Source organism: Epinephelus moara, chromosome 24 (genome assembly GCF_006386435.1).
Source record: "Epinephelus moara isolate mb chromosome 24, YSFRI_EMoa_1.0, whole genome shotgun sequence".
NCBI classification, from domain to species: Eukaryota; Metazoa; Chordata; class Actinopteri; order Perciformes; family Serranidae; genus Epinephelus; species Epinephelus moara.
In genome coordinates, this window is record NC_065529.1 from 44,907,192 (window position 1) to 44,927,575 (window position 20,384).

A 20,384-nucleotide genomic window follows, 5' to 3' on the forward strand; every position below is an offset into this window, starting at 1 on the left:
GAGGACGTCCTGTGTTTTGTGACAATTCCACCACCACAATCTGCCTCCTTATGGACTGCTCAGGACCACTTTTTGTTTACTCCTGTCAGCGCATTTCTCAGTGAACACAGCCTTCCAAACTATGTGGTTTATGCACAAATTTGGGTACATTACTTTTTGTAGGAAAATGTACAAACAGTGCAGCCTGATTCTGTACCTTCACCTTGTCTCAAACAGTCTGAACAATCTGGAGGAACTGGTGTGATCTGGACTGAATTTTGACACCTTGTTTACTATCGTGGACAAATAACTGTTTTTTCCAGCCTGCACAATTCACAGTTAGTTTTTTAATCTGATTTTCCATCATATCCACAGAATATTTTAATCCAATGAACATGAACTATTAAGAAGACAAAGAGGGAAGATTGTGGTCCAGAATTTACACACAGTTCTTTGACTCAGGAGCAGCAGTGATCCACAACAATAAAAATCAGTTTCTTTCAGATAACCAGACTTTGCTCCAAACATTCACCTGAGGGCTCCACCTCTGTCTCCAGGTGACAGACAGGGAGTCTAACTCTGCATGAAGAGGTGGAAGTTGGCTCTGGTGAACTCCTGATGGATGGTCTCTAACAGGATGTCGTCCTGCTGGTCTCCATCCATGCCTCCCTCTCTCTTCCCTCCTCCCGCTGCTCCTCGGACGGATGGCGGTGGCTGGAGCTCAGGGGTGTAGGTGAAACTGAAGGACGTGCGATAGATCAGGCCATCCAATCGGATGAGAGACAGAGGGACGGTGATGATGCGGCGCAGACAGCGCCAGCCATCACTAAACACGGAGACATCAGGAACGACACAGAGGAGAGATTTGGGAGACCTGAGAGGAAAAAACAAGAAGACTTCTGTAATAAAATGTGCTGATGGAAAGCAGATGGACCCAGACTGGACCAAGTAAAGGTTAAACTGGAATCCATCACAGTCCTTCTGTTAAATTATCTCCTAATAATACCTTAAAACCCAAGTTAACGGTAGATCAACAAATGTTCCAAATCAAGTAAATTCTGCTCTAATCAATATTTTATATAAACAATGGATCACGTGACTTCTTGTATGTGAGAGGAGTTTCTAATTCTGATGAACCAAATTATCTTCTGACTCTGCAGCTCAAGAGAGCTTTATGGTTTGCAGTTTTACAAACTGGGTGTTGAGTCCCACATTCTTGGGAAAAATCACAAGCAATGCACAATCATTAACAATACACTCTTACAGACACCGAAACATACTGTATATACATACACACACACTGTTTCTGCTGTGTTAATCCTTTCATTTTGCTGCAGCTGCAGGATTTATGAAAAAAAGCTGATATGAATAAATAACCGGCCTGATTTCAAAAAATCCAAGAAAACAAAAACTTTCTGATATTATTTTGTTGTTTTTGCAGCAGGATTTTCTTTTTATAAACTGAGCAACAACAACACCAGTGAAAACACTGATAAATGAACTATGGACAGACACAGATTAAACATATTTCTGTGGTTGATATGAAACACTAGCGAGCAGCAGAAACTTCAAATGCCCTTTTATACATACAGGTACTTCACTGAAGCCTACACTACACCTCTGGCTTGCATGGCAGTGAGAGATCATGTTCCTAATTGGCTGCAGCTTCTCGTACAAACAGCACATTGTGGATGACTGTGTTATATAAATACGGCTTTCCTCTTCGCTGCCGAGCTGCTGCTGATGGGAGGAATATTTGCAGAAGCCGGTGGCAAGCCACTCGCAGCCAGAGACCCTGACTTACGATGCCTCAGCACTTCAGTTGTGGGTCTGAGGTGGACTCTGACGTCAGAGAGGTTGTTTTGATTTGGGATGCGTCACATGAGATTCTGCGAGGAGACGCATTGAATGTCAGGTTTCTGCTGCGGCCTTCTGTAACTTCTCCTGCACAAGAGTTAGAGAGAGGATTGTTCCCTGAAAGCTGAGCTGAGTTCCTCCACTGATGTTGAATATAACATAAGGCCCTTTATGCCTCTCGGGTCAAAGCTTGGCTCACACTCTTTAAAAGGATGAATTCAGGTAAGTTCAGTAGGAAAGTTCAGTACATTGAATGTCATGACTGTCAAGATTATTTTTAGTCAAACTTGTTGGGAAACTGCCCGCCTTCTATCCCCACTGAGTCTTAACAAACAAGATTCTTTTTCTTAACAAAGCCACAACAAAACTCCTTAAAACAGAATCAAACGCTGAAACAATCTGTCGATTAATCGGTCGACTGAAAGTTAATTGGCAGGTAGTCTGATAATTGACTAATGATTTAAGTAATTTTAAAGCAGAAAATACAAACACTCACACATAAGAGCTTCTTCATTGAGAAGATTTGTTGCCTTTCTTTGTTGTAAATGATTGTAAACTGAATTCTGGCAGTTTGAACTGTTGTATGGACAAAACAAAACATTTGAAGACATCACAATGTTCTCTGTAAACTAGGAAAGACATGTTTCACTATTTCATCACAATTTATGATAAACTGATCAAGAAAATATGTGACATATTAATGGATAATGAAAATAATAATTATTTTCAGTCGTAATCCATTGAAAGAGGTAGTTTAACATTTTGGGAAATGTGCTTTGAAGCTGCAGCCAGGAGCCTGTTAGCTTAGCTTAGCATAATGACTGGGACCATATGGAAAAAGCTAGCATGTTTGCTTTCACACTTTGGGTTTTGTATGGATGAATCAAATGAAATATATGGTATCTGGGTACAGACAGAGCAGTAGAACATAGGGTGCAGTGAAAGTCAACCTTAATTGTTCCTTGCACTGGTCCAAAAAAAGCAGCTGCTCCTCTTGTCTGTTGATCTGATTGCATTGACTGGTCAACTGTTAACTCCACTAATCAAACTGCTGATCATAGACCCACATGAACGCAAAGACCTTTGAAATTGAGAGAGGGGAACCAGAATGATACCAGACACACACTGAACAATAAAGTAACAAAATGTTTCTGTCTCAGTGGATGGTTGTTGTTCAGCTGGGACAACAATAATATATTGTATTGTGACATATTTTGACATATTGATGTATTATCACTAATCTGCACAAGAAATACCTAAACATATGTGTCTCCTGTGCAGATTAGTGATACATCAAACTTATTGGACAAGTCACCCTCACCTTAAAGTCATCATCTTTTCCTAAAACCAGCCACAGTCTTCAGCAGGACAGACATTCTATGTTGTTCTTCATGGAAATTCCTCAACAAACTTCAAAATGACTGCTTTCAAATTCTGGGTCAAATGAAATATAATTTGCTTTGTTACATAACATTTGGTGCTGAAGTGCCACTTAATATGCGATAAAACCAACTTTTATGGGCAGCCAGCTTCACAGAGCTGAGCAGTCGTACTGAAACAAGACTAAGACTTTAATTTGCCCTTTGTGCTGCAGCTCGGCTCTACACCAGGTGTCTCTGTGGTGAAGCAGCATGAGAGCAAATGTCACGAAACGGTCATAAATAAAAGAAACAGGGCCTCCTAAACTGATTGTTAAAGCAAAAATTCACCTACACAGAAACGTTTTACACGATCACCTTACATAACTCAAGTAGTATTTCGAGGTCGATCTACTTTAAGTATCTTATTTTATATTTAAAGGTCCAGTGTGTAGGATTTAGGGGGATAATTAACAGAAAAGTAATATAATAACTTTGTTTTTTCTTTAGTGTATAATCACATTAAAAAAAAACTGTTGTGTTTTTGTTACCTTATGATGTGCTCACACTACAAGTGACAAAGCAACAGTTTGCCTGGCTAAATTATCGCCAAGGTGACGTTTATGTATTTTCAAGCACTTGTTAACATAGTACCGTCGTTATGGGCACATGTGTGTCTGCTACCTGACACAAAGCACCTCCACTGAACGTCATCTAAAGTGTGTATTAGGACATAAAGTATTTGCAGTCAGTGTCAGTATCAGTATCAGTGTCTGAGCCCTTTTTCAACATCACATTTTGCCGCCCCCTTGCGTCTCCATATGCACCACAATACACAGAGAGTTAGCTCAGTGTCAGCTAACCAAACTAAAACACACAGTACCACAGCCATAAACAAACCATGTGATTGGTTGACACCTCACGGCATCACTGGAGTGCTGAAAACAGCACAAGCTAGCTCAAATTTCGTTAATTGCTTGTCACGTCCTCAGTGACAAGTGTCTGGCATCAGTTTGTGGTGTCATGACTGGCTTCTATTAAAAATGAATTGTGGTCTGTTGCTGTCTCACTCGTAGTGTGAACACAGCAGTAGAATGAGCCGTTTATAGTTACACAGGGAGGGTCCTCATCTACAGAGATCACCATGTTGCACCGCCATGCTTCTACAGTAGCCCAGAAGGACAAACCAAACACTGGCTCTAAATAGGGCCATTCATGTTTTTGTGTTGGACTCCATAGTTAGCAGCTCCTCTGTGAGGAGAGCACCTAAAAACACAGATTTTTGATTTATTTAATGTTTTTACTGGTTACAATTTTTTTTTGAAGCAGAGACGTCTTTAGAGATGTCACCAAAAAAAAACAAAATAAAAGCGAATTAGATGCGTTTTCATCAGCTGTTAAAAAAAGCATAGTTTGGTCAGAAGTTGGCCATCCAGGCTACACTTCACGTATTCTACCAGTAAACAGAGTACAAGAAGTAAAGCTTGTGGACAAAAACAAAACAAGCTGCCTTGGCCATGTAACCAACTATGAGAGAAAAAGGAACACACTCCAGGAAGTGGTTGCAGTTGGGCAAATTGAACAGAATTATGCAGTGATTCTAATGCAGTAGAAACAGCTGATCAGTCAGACGAGTTCATGTTTGCTACATCAGAACTTTTTCGGCAAAGGTGTTTCTATGACACCTTTAGAGAAGCGTAATTTAGTTTCCATTCAGCCTTTCTACTTCAAAATGTGCAAAAAATGTGTTTATGGAAAAACAGCTAATGTTTCATTTATATAAGTGTTTGAGACCCAGAGGAGTAAAACTCTCCAATATTTCACAGAAAAGCTCAAATTTGATATATAGTTGAAAACTGAAAATAGATGTATGTACCAGAGCTTATACAGATAGCTCACGACCCCTCAGATTTATGTGATAACCCTTTGGAGGGGCCCGACCCCGGGTTGAGAAACACTGAACTAGTACTGATTGAACTTTCCTAGGCCATGGAAATAACATGGGAAATATTAAGATAGGTAGTGTTCCCCTTTTTAACCACAGGACTTTTACTTGCTGTGTTGGTACTTTTACTTGAAGATCTAAGTACTTTTTCCATGACTGCCAGAGACCAACTTTGATGACAGTTTAGGTCCTGGCACACCAAGCCGACAGTTAGCTGTCAGTCAATGTAAAGCTGTTGGTGAGCGTCTGCCACCCTAGTTTTTTCCCACACCAATTCAGTATGTTGAATCAGCGCTGCAGACAGCGAAGCATGTTGGTGAATGATCTGATTGTCAGTTCAGCTCAGCGGACAAGAGGAGAAACGGAAGTGAGGATAGTAAACAAAGAGCTAAAATCAAGAGGGAGTGAGACTGAAACAAACTTGTGTTTCTTAAGCCACTGAGCTCTTCAGTAGAAATGTTTCCTAAGGATTTATGTTATTGTTCACTGGCGCACAGTAAATATGCTCTGTTCTTTCAATGTTGATTGTGTTGTTAATGTGCTAACTGGCTAACTAGCATCAAGACAGTCTTCTGATTTCCCTTTTTGAATGGCGATCACAGACTACCACTGTCTGCTGGTGTGGAGAGTTATTTCCTCTCACGCAGGCACAGAACATATGTGCTGGTTGGCCATCAGCTGTAGTCTTTGCAGTGCATTCATGTGCAACTTTTTGGCTGAGACACAGACGACGTCATACGTACAACAGTCAGCTTATGCCACCGCTAGTTCTTTGATGTTGGTTTGGTGTGTCTGGGCCTTTAGCAATCCCTTGATTTCAAAATATTACTGTAACTGTTATTTTCCTGTTTCTGTTGTTGCCATTGACTGCATGTTTGCTAAATTATGATGTAACTTTACTGTAACTGCCTCTGAGGAGCGAGTGAGAGCTGCAGTTAGGGACACAGCTGAGAGGCAGAGGGAGAGGTTCAGGATGCCAGATGGCCCGTCCACCCCTGTTGTTGGACAAAGAAAGACGGTTTTGGTGAGTTTTATTCGGTTGCTGTTGAGTTTGAATGAAGTGTGTTTTACGATGAGTTAACAAGGCAATCAAGCTGACGTTAGTGTTCGTGTAGTGGAAGAGAGAAACTTGGACTGGTGAACAGTGGTATTTTTCTGTTTAATAAGGGAAATAGGTTAATAAGAATAGGCAAAAACTGTGTGTGACGCACTTTACGGCCCCACTGACGTGTGATGTCGTCATAACAACAACTAACAACAATTATCACTTTCTTTTGTAATAGTCTGATAACGACAGCAATTAGTTCAATGTCTGTTCTACTCTCAAAATATTTCCATGGTTTCACCAGTAAAAGTCTTTTTTTAATCAAAATAATATTATGTTTTAAAACATGTATTTTATTTGCCTGAGGCAGCGTTCATTCTGTCAGATCTGGAGCAAGATATAAACAATATGTTTCACTGTCTGAAACAAAGTATTTTTCCCATGTGGCCTCCCGACTTTCCAGAAGCTATTAAAGCCAACCAGACAACAGAGCAGGCGGCCAGTAAAAGTATAATGACAACTGTTGGTACGTGCGTCTGCAGGTAATACTGTACGCTTGTTAATGGATCTGTGTTTATATTTCTTCCCTCCTTTCTGGTTTCTGGGTCAGTGTGTTCAGGAGAAGTCGTGCACACTGATGAAAAACCAGTAACACAGATACAGTTACCAATGAATCCCATCAGGGTCTGTTTGTTGAGCTTTATATCTGCTGTATGGCACCTGAAAGCTTCTAACAGTTCTGACAATGCCAAATGTTTTGTCTCACTGAAATAGTATTTCCCCTTCATCTCCTCTAGATTATTCTATTCTTCTCTTTATCCCTTTCACTGATCAGTCCTCATCCTGTCTTTTATCTGATCACTTCTGTTCTTACCTCTTCTCTGCATCCTACCTGTCCACACGTCTGACTGTCTGTTGACTTTAATAAATGTCCTCTTCTCCTCTCACATGCTGTTTTTGTATCTCCTGTTAACTCACTTAAACATCGTCTCAGCCTCACTGTTTCCAAACCAGACTTTGAGATGAGGGCTGAAGTTTTCTCCGTTGATCTCCAACATGGCAACATGTCCTCCACCATTCACCTGCACACACACAGACACACACACGTTTGTTTTATCTTCAACTGCTCACATCACCACATATTGGTACAGGTTACAAAATGATGATGCTGATGGATGATCTGCTGTACGTCAGGTGATTTTCAAGTCTTTGCAGGTTGATTTTTGTACTGAGGTAATAGAGAAAACTTATGGCTGCTGTGAGGTAGGAAATAAATCCAGAAACATATTTTGTTTTGGAAAATGGTTGACATTAATGCTAATGACCCAATCCTGAATTATTTGACAAACACTCAAATAATAAGGGAGCAAACACAACCAGGATTTGTAGTTACATGTCTGAAAAATGCAAAACCATCATCATCTTTATGACCTGCAGCAGTCGTGTTTCCAGCTGGTTCACCTGTCTGTATAGTATAGCAGTCTGTATCGTCAATTATATAGTCTCTTTTTCATCATTGTTGTTTCATTGTTGTTTTGAGTTTTATCTCTACTAATATTTTTCTATGTAGCACTTTGTAACCCTGTTAAAGGAGCAGTATGTAAGACTTAGGAGGATTTAGTGGCATCTAGCGGTAAAGACTTCAGATAATAGCCAGCTAAAACTTCTCCAGGTTAGAATTCCTTCAGTGCTCATCGTTCAGGAAGTTTTAACAGGAGCAGAGGTTGCTTCCTCTCCAGGGACCAGGTGTCGCATTTATAAACAGTGTGTATGCACAAAATGAGGCTTGAAAGAGGTGTATGTCACTTTCCACACAAAAGTTGTGATCTGTAATTAACAGACTTTGACCCATGCTTATTAATATTTTGTAGACTAGAAATTGGTGATGAAGATGGTGAGCTGGAGGCCTGACTGTAGGAATTGATGAATATTTTTTGGCGCATGCCATTTTTGGCTTTTTCCATACATCCATTTTTTGCATGGATCCTGAGCATTGATTTATAAATGAGACCCCTGGTGATTACAACAAGTAAAACATGCTACAAATCAGTGTTTCTTCAATGCTGTGGAGGAGGTTTTCACTAGGAGGCTAGTCAATGAATAAATTAATCAATAAATCAATAAATAAACACTGTTTTCTTCCTGTATTCTCCTCATGGAGCCTAAATGAAAAGTATCTTTGTTTAAAACATTCCTGGAGAAAACAGTTCGTTCTCAGCAGCTGTGTTGACTGACTTGGGGTGAACCAAACCGATTGACCTTTTAATTCCCCTGCCATGTGTGCGTGTGTCAGTACCTGTCTTCCTGCCGAACTCACCTCTAACCCAGTGATAACAGGGAAAGGAGTGACCGGTGTCTGGATGCAGGCAAGACCCTGATTAAAGGTGAATTCCACTGCTTCCACTCCGATGATGGTCCAACAGGAGCCGTCGTTCAGCACCACCCTGCTTGGGTCTCTGACATTGGACGGTGCCTGAAGGAAGGAGAAGATGAAGATGTTTGAAAAGGAAGAACAGAGGAAGAAGAGTGAGAGGGGGAACAGAAAGTGTGGGGGCTGAGGGGGTCTCACCTGGTACTGTATGATGGTGTCATTGGATAAACATAAGTATGTGTGTGGATTGTCTCTGAACTGGAAGGCACACTTGTGGAGCTGAGAGACCGGCTCATCCACGTCTAAGATGGCGTGCTGCTTGTTGACTTTACGAATAACCTGGAGACAGGAACAAGACGAGGGAAAAAATAAGTCAATAAGCATGATCTAATATCTCAGGAATCTTTTCAGAACTGAAAATATGATTTCCTTTGAATAATCAAGATGATATTTTCTGTCATGATACCAGGAGCTCTTAGATTTGTCAGATACACAGTCAGGAAAAGGGACAAGACTTGTGAATTTCTCACAATGTATTTATTATAGGACTCGCATCATAACACACTGACAAGAATATCAGTGTCTCCTAAAACATAAACTCATCTTGACAAGACTGACAGTCTGCTGCCATGCTAGCAGCTCTGTGAGGCTGTACTTTGAGCTAAATGTAACATGCTGATGTAGGAAGGTTTACCATGATCCTAATTTAGTATGCTAACATTTTTTATTTAGCATTGAACTCAGAGTCCAGCTGAGGATGGTGGAGATGTAATTTTAATTGGACAAATTAAAACTTTTGACCTGATGATGGCACTAGATGAAAAAAGAGGATCACCAAAGTTATTACAAGCCATCCTGAGGGGAACATGAGTCTTTACAAAAGTTCATGGCAATTCAGTCTGGACCAAAGTGTCGGACCTACAGACCATTATTTGCTTTCAAAGTTAAGAGCTTTCATTGAATAATAACATAAACCATCCCTATGACCTCCCTCTAAAATAAAAGACTTGCCCAAATAATTTTACTCCCTGGCCTCCATATACTGTATGTGTTTTACTCCCCTAAATAAATTCACTATTAAAATTAATGATTTTTATATTGAAACAATGAGTCAGTGTGTCAGATTTTGGGGGATTGAGTGGATTCTCATAGTGAGGACTACAGACTGCTTAAACTTCTCCTAGTTAGAATTCCTTCAGTGTTCATTGTTCAGGAGGTTTTTACCAGGAGCTGAATTTTCCACAGAGGTCTCTCCCTCTCTGAAACAAACAGACCAGATGATTTAAACCAGTAAAAACACTGAATAAAGCAGTTTCACGTAAAAAATCAAGTATTTTTCCAACGCAGCTCGTCACAGATGGGCTTCTAACTACGGTGGCCAACCTAAAAACACTAGTGTCGCTATGTAGAGCCAGTGTTTGGTGTGTCCATTCTGGGCTATTCTAGAAACATGGTGGTGACATGGTGATCTCTGTAGACGAGGATCTGCTCCCTATGTAGATATAAACGTCTCATTCTGAGGTAACAAAAACACAAGGATCCTTTTTCAGGTGATTATATACTAAATAAAACATACTTATTATATTACATTCCACCTCTGCCAGTATATCCCCCTAAATCCTTCACACTGGACCTTCATGTCCAGAAATTTGCTGACCCTATGTAACCCTAATTAGGAATGAAATACGATGCATACTTTCAGTCACGTTCCTGACTGAATCCGTAGCATAACCTAACTCCGCGGCCTCATGAGGGCAATAACAGAGCTTAAAAACAAAGATAACATAAATGTAATTGAGTGTTATCTTTCTGTTTTCTCTGTTAACAGAGCTGCAAATGTTACATGAAGAGGAAGAGACGGTGTTTAATCAATAGCTGAGTCAAACATACAGGAGTTACATACAATCTCAATACAACAACAAAACTAGTTTACTTTATAACTGTTGAGTAGGAAAAGAGTTTTAAATTAGAACATCACACAGCTGCCTTCAGGAAGCTGACACAGCCAGCGGACGGTTCAGTGATGGGATTTTAAAAAGGTGTGTACTCTAAATAAAAACCAGGTGGTCTGCACAATGAACTGCTTCTGGTATCTGCAGACCTTGAGCCCCCAGTCCTAAGTATTAACACATTCAAACACACCCTTTACTGCACCGCACGCAGATGATAAAACCCTTACATTTAAGTCTTTTCAGAGCTGCTGATCCAGCTGAACATTTCGGTCTATTCGTCTCCCTTCACCTCTTCAGCTCCTGAACGCTGACCACAACCAAACAACAGGGCCGAGCAGCTCGTCACGCAAAACGACTCAGCAGGAAACATTTCTCTATCTTCAAACAAACCGTGCAGCAAAAGGCCTCAACTACAAAAACATATCAAGGTGCAATGTGTAGATATACCTTCACCATCCACCGGCAGGCAGCAGCTGAGGTTGTTATGACAGCAGTTTAGGAGGAGAAAGAGTCTGCTCAGCGGATTGTGAAGGATTCTGTTAAGAGGTTTGTCTAAGTTTAACTTAAAGTGGAGGTCGGGCTCAACAATAACAGCATTTATGGGATTATCGGGTTATGTAACACCTGCACAAACTCACATCTGTAAGACATATAGACTCAGAGTGATTATACCTAAACTTTGTGGTTGAAATGTTGGATAATCGCACGAGACAGACATCTTTTTTCACTTTCCTGTGGTTATACAAACAGTCACACAGGGCTTGTTTTTGATGCCACAACAACTTTCATTACTTTTTGGCGGAATGGTCAACTGAGTGTGCATCTGTGCTGCTCTAACATAGACTTTATAAAAGAAGTGGATGTAGTCACCAGTAGGTTTGTTTACTTCCATTTTCGAGCAGGCATCCAGGTGGTGTGCCAAGCTTTGAAATCAATTTTCATAGTGGCCAAACAGTGTAATTACACTGTCACATGATGCCCTGCTGCCAAAAAAGACTTTTACTGCATTAACTTAATGGCAAAAGAGACGTCTGCAAATCAGTGGATACATTTTTTTTGAGCATCACAACCCTCTGAAATGATTGGATTTGATCTGATTGATCCGATAAAATTTGGAAAGTCTGAAACGAACGATTGAATCATTTTATCCCCATTCAAGTTATCAGAGGGCTAAACTGTAAATAGCCAGCTCGGACAATGGAAGTCTCTAGCGTGCCGGCTCTATGGGCCACACAGTGGGGAAGCAGTGCCAATCATTTAGGTAATTTTATAGTAGATTAACTTTTTTGGCTTCATGAGCCCCTGAGAAACAGGGTACTGCCTCCAATGCTGTATTTAGTTCTCTTTATACATCCATGTTTTGAAGCCTCATGTTTGGCAATTGGCCGTCGCCATCTTGTTTTTTTATGCAACCAGAAGTGACCATATATGGACAAGAGGTTGGACCTAGCTTGGCTAGCAAGGTGCATCCGTAATTAACGTGATATTTGGAATGCTGATTTTGGCTGGAAAAAACAGGTGCATTCCATTTGCATTGGAAAAGTTGGAATTCACAAATTCCCAGGCAGAAATGTGAACTGGAACTCCCCCTGAAGTCAGATATCAGACTGGGAGAGTCAGAGAAACCTCACCAAACCTGACCTAAAATCCAAGATAGCTGCCTGGCCCATCAACAGTAGTGAAAGCTGCAGTAATATACTGGTTATTAGCATTTCTGTCTTATTTGTGTCTCAATAAATCAGTCAAACACACAGTCCTGTCCAACTTCCACCCGTGGACATGTTACTACAGTGTTTGTGTGCACAAAATACAGCGTAATGCATTGTTCTCAACGAGTATTGCTAACAATGGCTAACCTAGCTAGAACTGGTATTGCGGAGTTGTTGCACTGGAACACACGGTCAACTCAGGTCAGCTCCGATTTCAGACATCCAAAGGTAAATGCGACGCAGCACAAAACAAAATCTACTTACTGGAGAAAATGAGCAGACAAGCCCTCTGAGTGGCTTTCAGGACAACACAATGGTAATGACCTGTCCATCACAAGGTAGCCACACCCTAAAACACACCCTGCTGTATCATATATTTTACTTTAAACAGGACAGTAATTCACAGAATGAACATCATGCTGTATTAAAGAAGTCTTGAAAATAGCAAATAAGACTATAAACTCATTTAAAAAATGTTTACATCAAGAGAGAAGTCGGGTCATTTTCTCACAGGCTCCTAAGCTATCAGACTATCACTATCTCCCCCTGCTGGCCATTATAAACAATGCAGGTCTCAGGCACTTCGACGTTAGCTTCAGTTTTCACACCAGCAGATTACCCCTTGTGCTCGACACAAACAAACTAGTTTAAGAGAGTGAGATATTTCCTGCTGGTTGAAACAACATCACAGGATTTCTTTTCAAAAAAGGACTAAAACCCAACAATGATTAATCCTTTTCTAAATAACAGTGGCACTTTGAGGTGGTGGGAATTTAGTGTCTTGGGTAAAGGGGAAAAAAAACACCCATATTCAAAATTCACACGTTGTTCCTATGGTCTGAGACAGACCAAAAATATTAGTTAACATGAACAACTCTCTGCCAAATCCAAAAAACAGAGAGCTAAAATTTATATTTGTGATGTAATGGGGTATTAAGTCTGGGGCTGCTCCACAGACAATGAATGGTAAAAGATGTTACAGATGAAACTAAGAGCAGCCAGCAGAGTGTTCTGAGTATATAGGGACATTTTCTGTTTCAGAGCTGCGAGCTCTACAATAGAACAAAGCTCATTTAGGTATAAAAAATAAAAAAAACATTTTGTAGGTCCACAAAATCAGAGTTTGAGACTTACTCTGGTTTCTGGCTTTGAGAGAGAGTAGCTCATGTTCACAAATATTGATTGAACTTTTCTTTCCTAGGACACAACAGCTTGGATTTCTTAATTTAGGTCGTGTTCCCCTTTAAGGACACCACAGCAGGTTGTACACTTAGAGACACAGAGATTTAAACACATTCTCAGTGAATCAGCAGGCTTTCAAAAATTCCTCACTGTTATTATTTTAATTTCCTGAACTGAGCTACGAAGGAAATCCAGTGGTTGCGAGGACATTTTATCACTGCTGAACTTTCAGGGCGATTTTAACTTGGTGGTACATCTGATCCTTTTATGTGACTTTGTTTTGCACATAAATGAAAAACTGAGGAGAAGCATCCAGCTGTTGCTATTATAGACACTCGGGGTCTTATTGTGTGATACAACAGAAAAGTCTGCAATCTTTGTGTGTGTGTGTGTGTGTGTGTGTGTGTGTGTGTGTGTGTGTGTGTGTGTGTTTTACCATGGGTGGCAGAGCTACTCCAGACTCGGTGCACACTAACTGGACCACATAGCCGTAACAGATGAAGCCTTCGCTCAGCACAAAGTCCCCTTGGTCAGCACGCTGGTCCTCCACTACACACACACACACACACACACACACAAAACTACACATGAATATTCAAACACATTCATGGACATACTCCCATGGAAACACACACACACATTACAGTTATTAAATCTTTCCTCATTAAAAAAAACACATTTCTTTCCTAGTATGGCTTACATTTCTACCAACAGATGGATAAAGACAAATGCAAATTGTGTGTGTGTGTGTGTGTGTGTGTGTGTGTGTGTGTGGTGATAGTAGAGAGGAGGGACTGCAGACAGATGAATGATTGAGGTTTAGGTTTTGGTGGTGGGAGGTCTGTGCACACTGGGTTTAACTGTGTTAAATAAATAACCTCACAGATCTTTAGACTTTTCCAGACGTGTTCAGGGAAACGCTGCTCACACACTGACTGTATTTATGCCTGGTGGCCGGGTGGTGAAAGACGCCGTCTAGTGACTGGAAAGTAACTACTTTAATGCCAGTGTTTATCACTGTTTCAGTGTCTTTGTCAAAGACTCCTGATGTAACCCCACAGATGTATGGATCTTAGAAAGTATCCACCATGTTTACAGTTGTAGCGTGGAGTGACTCCAACTGAAGGAATGCAAAGAAAAACCCAAACATGTCTGAAATTGTCTCGTATCTATCCACCCATCTATTAATTTTCTTGGCAGCTTCACTTGTTTCGGGGTTGTGAAGAGCTGAAGTCTATCCCTACATGCGCTGGGCAAGAGGTGAGGTGAGGTGAGGTGAGGTGAAGTGAGGTGAGGTACAGCCTGCACAGGGTGTCAGTCTGTCACAAGGTTTATAATCAATGATTAGGATAAAATGGTTTAGAGACTTTTACTTTTGTAACTTATGGCTGTTTTTATTTTGTGTATGTTTATAGAAACTAAAAATCTTTAAATGATACCACCACAGCTCCTGTCGTCACTCCTCTGTTGCATTTGTATATATGCTGGATGTGAGGGTTTTAGCAGGATTTGTGGGCATAGTTACACAAACACTAACAATTTCAATAATTACACACAATATATATAAATATAATAATAATTTGTGGCTATGTAGTGTAACGTGGAGGGTCAGGGGACACTGGTTGACCCTCGAGGTAACCGGCTGTCAGACTCTCTGTATCTCTGCTGTAAAGACAGGGGGCCAGATGCATAAACACTGTGTAGATTCACAACTAAAACTGTGTGTACGCACAAAGACAGAAATATTCATCTGTATTCTTTTCATTGGTTTTATAAAGCTGTGCATGTGCCTGATTCTGTTTTATAAATATTGATCATTGTGGCACTGGGCGAAAGTTCACGAGCCTCATTTCCAAACCCACAGTTTGCCTTAAATGGATGTAGAAACACCCTTCAACATACTGATAGTTAATGAGTAGATGCTTCTTTTAATCTTCATTTTAAACATCAGTTCAAGTTACGTTCTTGTGTGCGGTGCATCTACTTGTTTAATATCAGTCTGATGTTTCCTGCCATCACCTGCACCAAGTTATAAGGACTGACAGTGCTTTTGAATGAGAGACCATTTGACATCTGTTTACATATCGATACTTGTGGCCCTCCACCATTCATTAGACCTGTCGATGTGAAATGCGGCAAAGAAAGTGCAGTTTCACCGACTGCATCACATCACTGAGGTTCTCCAAAGTTGCCAGAGCAACTGTCATTACACATGGCCGTTGATATTTGTCGCGCCTAATCACTATGATTATTAAAGAGTAGAAGAAAGAACAATGATTTATTCACAGCGCTCGTGTTAAAACAGACTTTACAAAGGGCTTCACAGGATCACATTAAACCATGACTGACGGAGATGAATGTAAATTAAAATAATGATAAGTTTAATCACTTATAAATTATTTAAAATTAACTTGATGAATGCACATTTTGATTGACATTTTACAGAACGCCATTTAAGCTGCAAAAATAATAAAACAATCAAAGAAATTGGCAAAAAATCTTAAAACAATGTCATTCGTCTCTCAGCTTATATTTAATTTCCTTCTTATCACATCACCTGCAGCAATCTCAGTTAAGAACTGTGTGTACACCTGCTGTGAAGAATGCGTGAGGTGCGCACACTCTCCTTTTATTAATACCAGTTTATGTGTAGGAAAAGATGTAAACATGATTTTTGTTTATGCATCTGTCTCAGGAAGTCTGGTGGAGCTTCGACTGTCACAACAAGCACATATGAGAGAGTCACTGTGTGGGTACATGTGTTGAAGCAGAGCTGGTAGCTTTACTACTAGAGACACTTCATGACCTTTACAGTATCGTTATCACACAAGTGGTGACACACACAGACATGCACACACACAAAAACACACACACACACATACCCAGGGTGATGGTGAAGGCTGTCCACTGTCTGGCGCTGGCGATGAAGGCTCCTCTGTCCACTGAGAGGTAACGCGTGCTGACCGTCTGTGAGCGTAAACGGTTGAACAAAGCTACTCTGGAGCACGACGAGATACACACTGAAAACACACACACACACACACACACAGAAAGAGAGAAATGCTGTAAAGATAAAACGTACACTGACACACACACACACAGAAACACACACTGTACAACACAGGACTCAGGCTCAGTTCCTGTCTGCCTGCAGGAATGTGCATTTTATTGGTTGATGCATCATTTGCAACCTGTTGGACACACACGCACGCACACACACACACACACACACAGACACACACACCATTTGTCTTTCTATACTTGTGAGGACTCTCATTGACATAATGCATTCCCTTGCTCCTTAACCTGACCTTAACCACCATGACTGTCTCACCCCAGCTCTCACCCTCAGCTTATCTAACCTGAATCTTAAAACCAGGTCTGAACCGTCAGAGAGCCCTTTTAAGTCTGTTCCGCAGTGAGGATCGCCAAAAATGTCCTCACTTTCCAACAATGTCCTCTCTCCCAAAGTCTAAACCTCAAACTTGTTCTAACAAAGATAGATGTACAAGTACAAACACAAGCACTAAAAGGAGATGTCACTCTGAGCTGAGAGATGAGAAAGCAGATCAGGTGCCGTCAGATCGCTCAGGTTACTGTGACTGACTGTGTGTGTGTGAGTGTGAGTGTGTGTGAGTGTGTGTGCGTGTGCGCGCAGGTTTTAAATAACTGAATAAGACTGACCCTGGGGTCTGCAGTGACCCAACAAGTACAGGAAGTCATACAACACAACACTCAGCCAAACCTGGGAGCAATCTATGAGGTCATGAGATGTTAGAAATAACTAGTGAAAATTATACACATAAGAAAAGACAGAAAAAAAGTTGATTCACATGTTACAAAACACTCGTCAACAGGACTAAAAAGTATATAAAAATGTGTAGATTAGATTAAACTACAAGCATATCATATTTTTTCCAAAAGGTTAGACTATTCCTTGATAGGTAGGTGTTAAATCAATCATTTGCCTGATTGAAAATACACAGAAACGTGACTCACGGTCGGCGTTCTTCATGGACTGTCTCTTCTGAGACGGTTTGGAGATGACTTTGATCATCCTGCTCTGGAACGAACCCACTTCCTGTCTGTTGCCCAAAAAGAGTCGCAGCAGCAGACAGAAATGTTTCCTCTTGTCCTGATCAGAGATGAACAGCGACTTGGCACAGGCAAACATCTGATGGAGAAACACAGTGAGTGAATGAGTGAGTGAATGAGGGAATGAGTGAGTGAGGGAGAGCAGGATGTGTCTGGAAAACTTCCATCATACCAAACTTTATTAAAACACTGAGAGGAGACGAAGCCTTAGATGTTTTCTAATATCTAATCCATGATCAGAAGATGAAGAGTCTTCGGGGATGTTGTGCAGATGAAGAGATTATACAGCAGACTTGTACTCAAGGTGGACTCGAATCACATATTTGATGACTTTAGACTTGACTTGACGAAATCAAAAAATATTTGCAACTTGACTTGGACTTAAACACCAATGACTTGTGACCTCACTTGGACTTGAGCCTTTTGACTTCAGAACACCTGACACCTCCCCTCAAACCCAAAGATTAAAAAGTATGTTATTGAAAAGGTGCGCAACACATTCATTCATTTCCTGAACCTACAAACATTTATCTTTTTAATTCCTTTAGACAATTAAACACAAAACATGGAACGGCATAAATTATCACTTTAAAGGAAGAGTAGTCTTACAGGAAGAGAAAGTAATAAACATTTCTCCAATATAATATGGGTAAAATAAAACAAGATGGGACAGAAACATACATGATTCATTCTGCTGTGGTTAATAGTGCTATATCTTATGAGAGTGCCATGTCTTTTTTAAATTAAGTTCAGTTACACTTTTCATAACAGACTTTTTTTTAACAAATAAATTTAAAAAAGCGTTCTTGATAATTTTACACTTACTTGCTCTGCTATTACAAAGCCATTACATTTGGCAAAGAGCACATTATGACTTGTTCAGGACTTGAAACTCAAAGTTTAGGACTTGGGACTTGCCTGTTTTGATCTGGGACTTGACTTGGTACATGAGAGCAGGGACTTGAGACTTACTTGTGACTTGCAAAACAATGACTTGGTCCCACCTCTGCTGTACAGTAACACAGATGTAGGATCTCTGTGTCTTGTGTTGTCCCTCAGCCAGTAAATGAGGAAGAGGCCGGAGAACACACACAGAGTGTTTACAGTGGCGTAGTTTTACAGTTCGACATTACTGTTTGTCGAGTCAACAGTGCTCTGTAATAAAAGAGGTGATTGTCTCGTCTGGGTGAGCAGACACAGAGCTGTCTGTAGCTCAGACACAACACACTGCAGGTCTGAGGTCAGGTGCAGTTTCCCATTGCTCATCGACAGCAGCAGTTTGACTGATCAACATGAATCAAATGTTAAGCATTACAGTATCGCTTTAGCAGCATAACTTTTCGGTCTCAAGTTAATCTAGCACTCGAGACAAACCTGAAGATTAGCTGAAACCTATAAGGGAGAGAACATACTGCACAGAAAGACTGTTTCCACCAACTTACACAGAGTTTTTAAGAATATTTGACAGACAGTCAGTTACAAAGGAGCATAAATCGTATGATGAGTAAGTACATGAGACAACACATCGAACCACTGGAGCTCTGGCTGCCGCAAATTCCGCAAGAACGCAAACTGTCGCAACACCAGCAGTAGTTTGCAGTCTTTATGTGCAGTAAAGGCCAACAGGACTGTACACAAATATTAAACATGTACCTGGACCTGTACCAATTTAGTCTGATCAGTTGTCACGTCCAGATCATGTCCATGATTTTTAGAAACAGTCATGAAGTGTGTCGCAGCCTTAAAACTGTCTCTGAAACAGAGGACGCTGGAAACAACCCCATTCTCACTTTCTCCAGAGTTCAATTGCTGCACCTTGGACAAAAATGTGTTTGTAATGTGTCTAAAATATTGTCACTGATCATGTTTCAATCATTTAGTGTCCTTCTATCGTGTGCACATTGCCACACATCGTTGGAGTGATGGAGACTTGGGTATGTTTGAAACAAACAAGGATGTACGATATGTTGTCTGAAAAAAAAAAAAGTATACATGGATGGCTGCACTTAAAGTCAGGGTGAAAAGTCTGATATCGTAGAGAAGAGCGAGACAGTAATTGACTAAAAAGCCATTTATTCCTCTGGCAAAAACCAAACTTAAGCTGCAGTAAGGTGACGTGCAACATAAGGATGGAAGAAGGTTATGTGAACTCACAGACGGGGGGCGTGCAATATGTAGAGACGTATTTCTTTTTAATTGTGTCTACATTATGTCTATTGTTTGTCAAAGTTGTAGATGGGATAACAGAGCACATTATCGCATGAAAAGTAACGGTAATTAATGGTTTGAAATTTTTAAAAAGAGAGTTGTGGAGGGAGGTGGTTTCAGACAACAGGTTTTCACTTTGTTTGAAGTATACTGACACCATTAGTCATTCACTCCAGTGAAGGGTAAATGGTGGACAGTGTTGGACCCCAGGGGACAGATGCATAAACAATGTGTACACACAAAAAACACGTGTACGCCTTTCCTCACACATAACTGGTATTTATAAAGGAAGAATGGGCACACCTCACATATTCTTCAGAGCAGGCGTACACATGTTTTTAGCTGAGACAGCTGCAGGTGAGATGATGAGAAGGAGATTAAATATAAGTTAAGAGATGAACAACATTGTTTTGAGGTTGTTTGCCAATTTCACTGATTGTGTTATTATTTTTGCAGCTTACATGGCGTTCTGTAAAGTGTCAATTGAAGGCACATTTACAAAGTTAATTTTTAATTATTTATTATTTATGAGTGATTCAATTTATCATCTTTTTTTTACACTGATCTCCCTGTTAGTGATTGTTTGATTTTATACTGTGAAGCACTTTGTAAAGTCAGTTTCAACATGAGCACCATGAATGAATCATAATCTTTTTGATGTTTAATAATAATAATAATGATGA

At 40.4% G+C, this 20,384-nt stretch overlaps 1 protein-coding gene across 1 annotated transcript in view; it reads right to left on the bottom strand.

Moving 5' to 3' along the window:
- Positions 1 to 229: 229 nt before the first annotated feature.
- rbpjl (recombination signal binding protein for immunoglobulin kappa J region-like) overlaps positions 230 to 20,384 on the bottom strand; it is a 50,541-nt gene continuing 30,386 nt past the window's right edge. The window contains exons 11-17 of the mRNA XM_050037565.1: positions 17,398 to 17,572; positions 16,281 to 16,418; positions 13,835 to 13,947; positions 8,754 to 8,894; positions 8,502 to 8,657; positions 7,163 to 7,266; positions 230 to 853 (exon numbers count right to left, since the gene is read on the bottom strand). Of these exons, the coding sequence (XP_049893522.1) occupies positions 553 to 853; positions 7,163 to 7,266; positions 8,502 to 8,657; positions 8,754 to 8,894; positions 13,835 to 13,947; positions 16,281 to 16,418; positions 17,398 to 17,572 (1,128 nt within the window). The 3' untranslated portion in view covers positions 230 to 552. The remainder of the gene's footprint in view (positions 854 to 7,162; positions 7,267 to 8,501; positions 8,658 to 8,753; positions 8,895 to 13,834; positions 13,948 to 16,280; positions 16,419 to 17,397; positions 17,573 to 20,384) is intronic.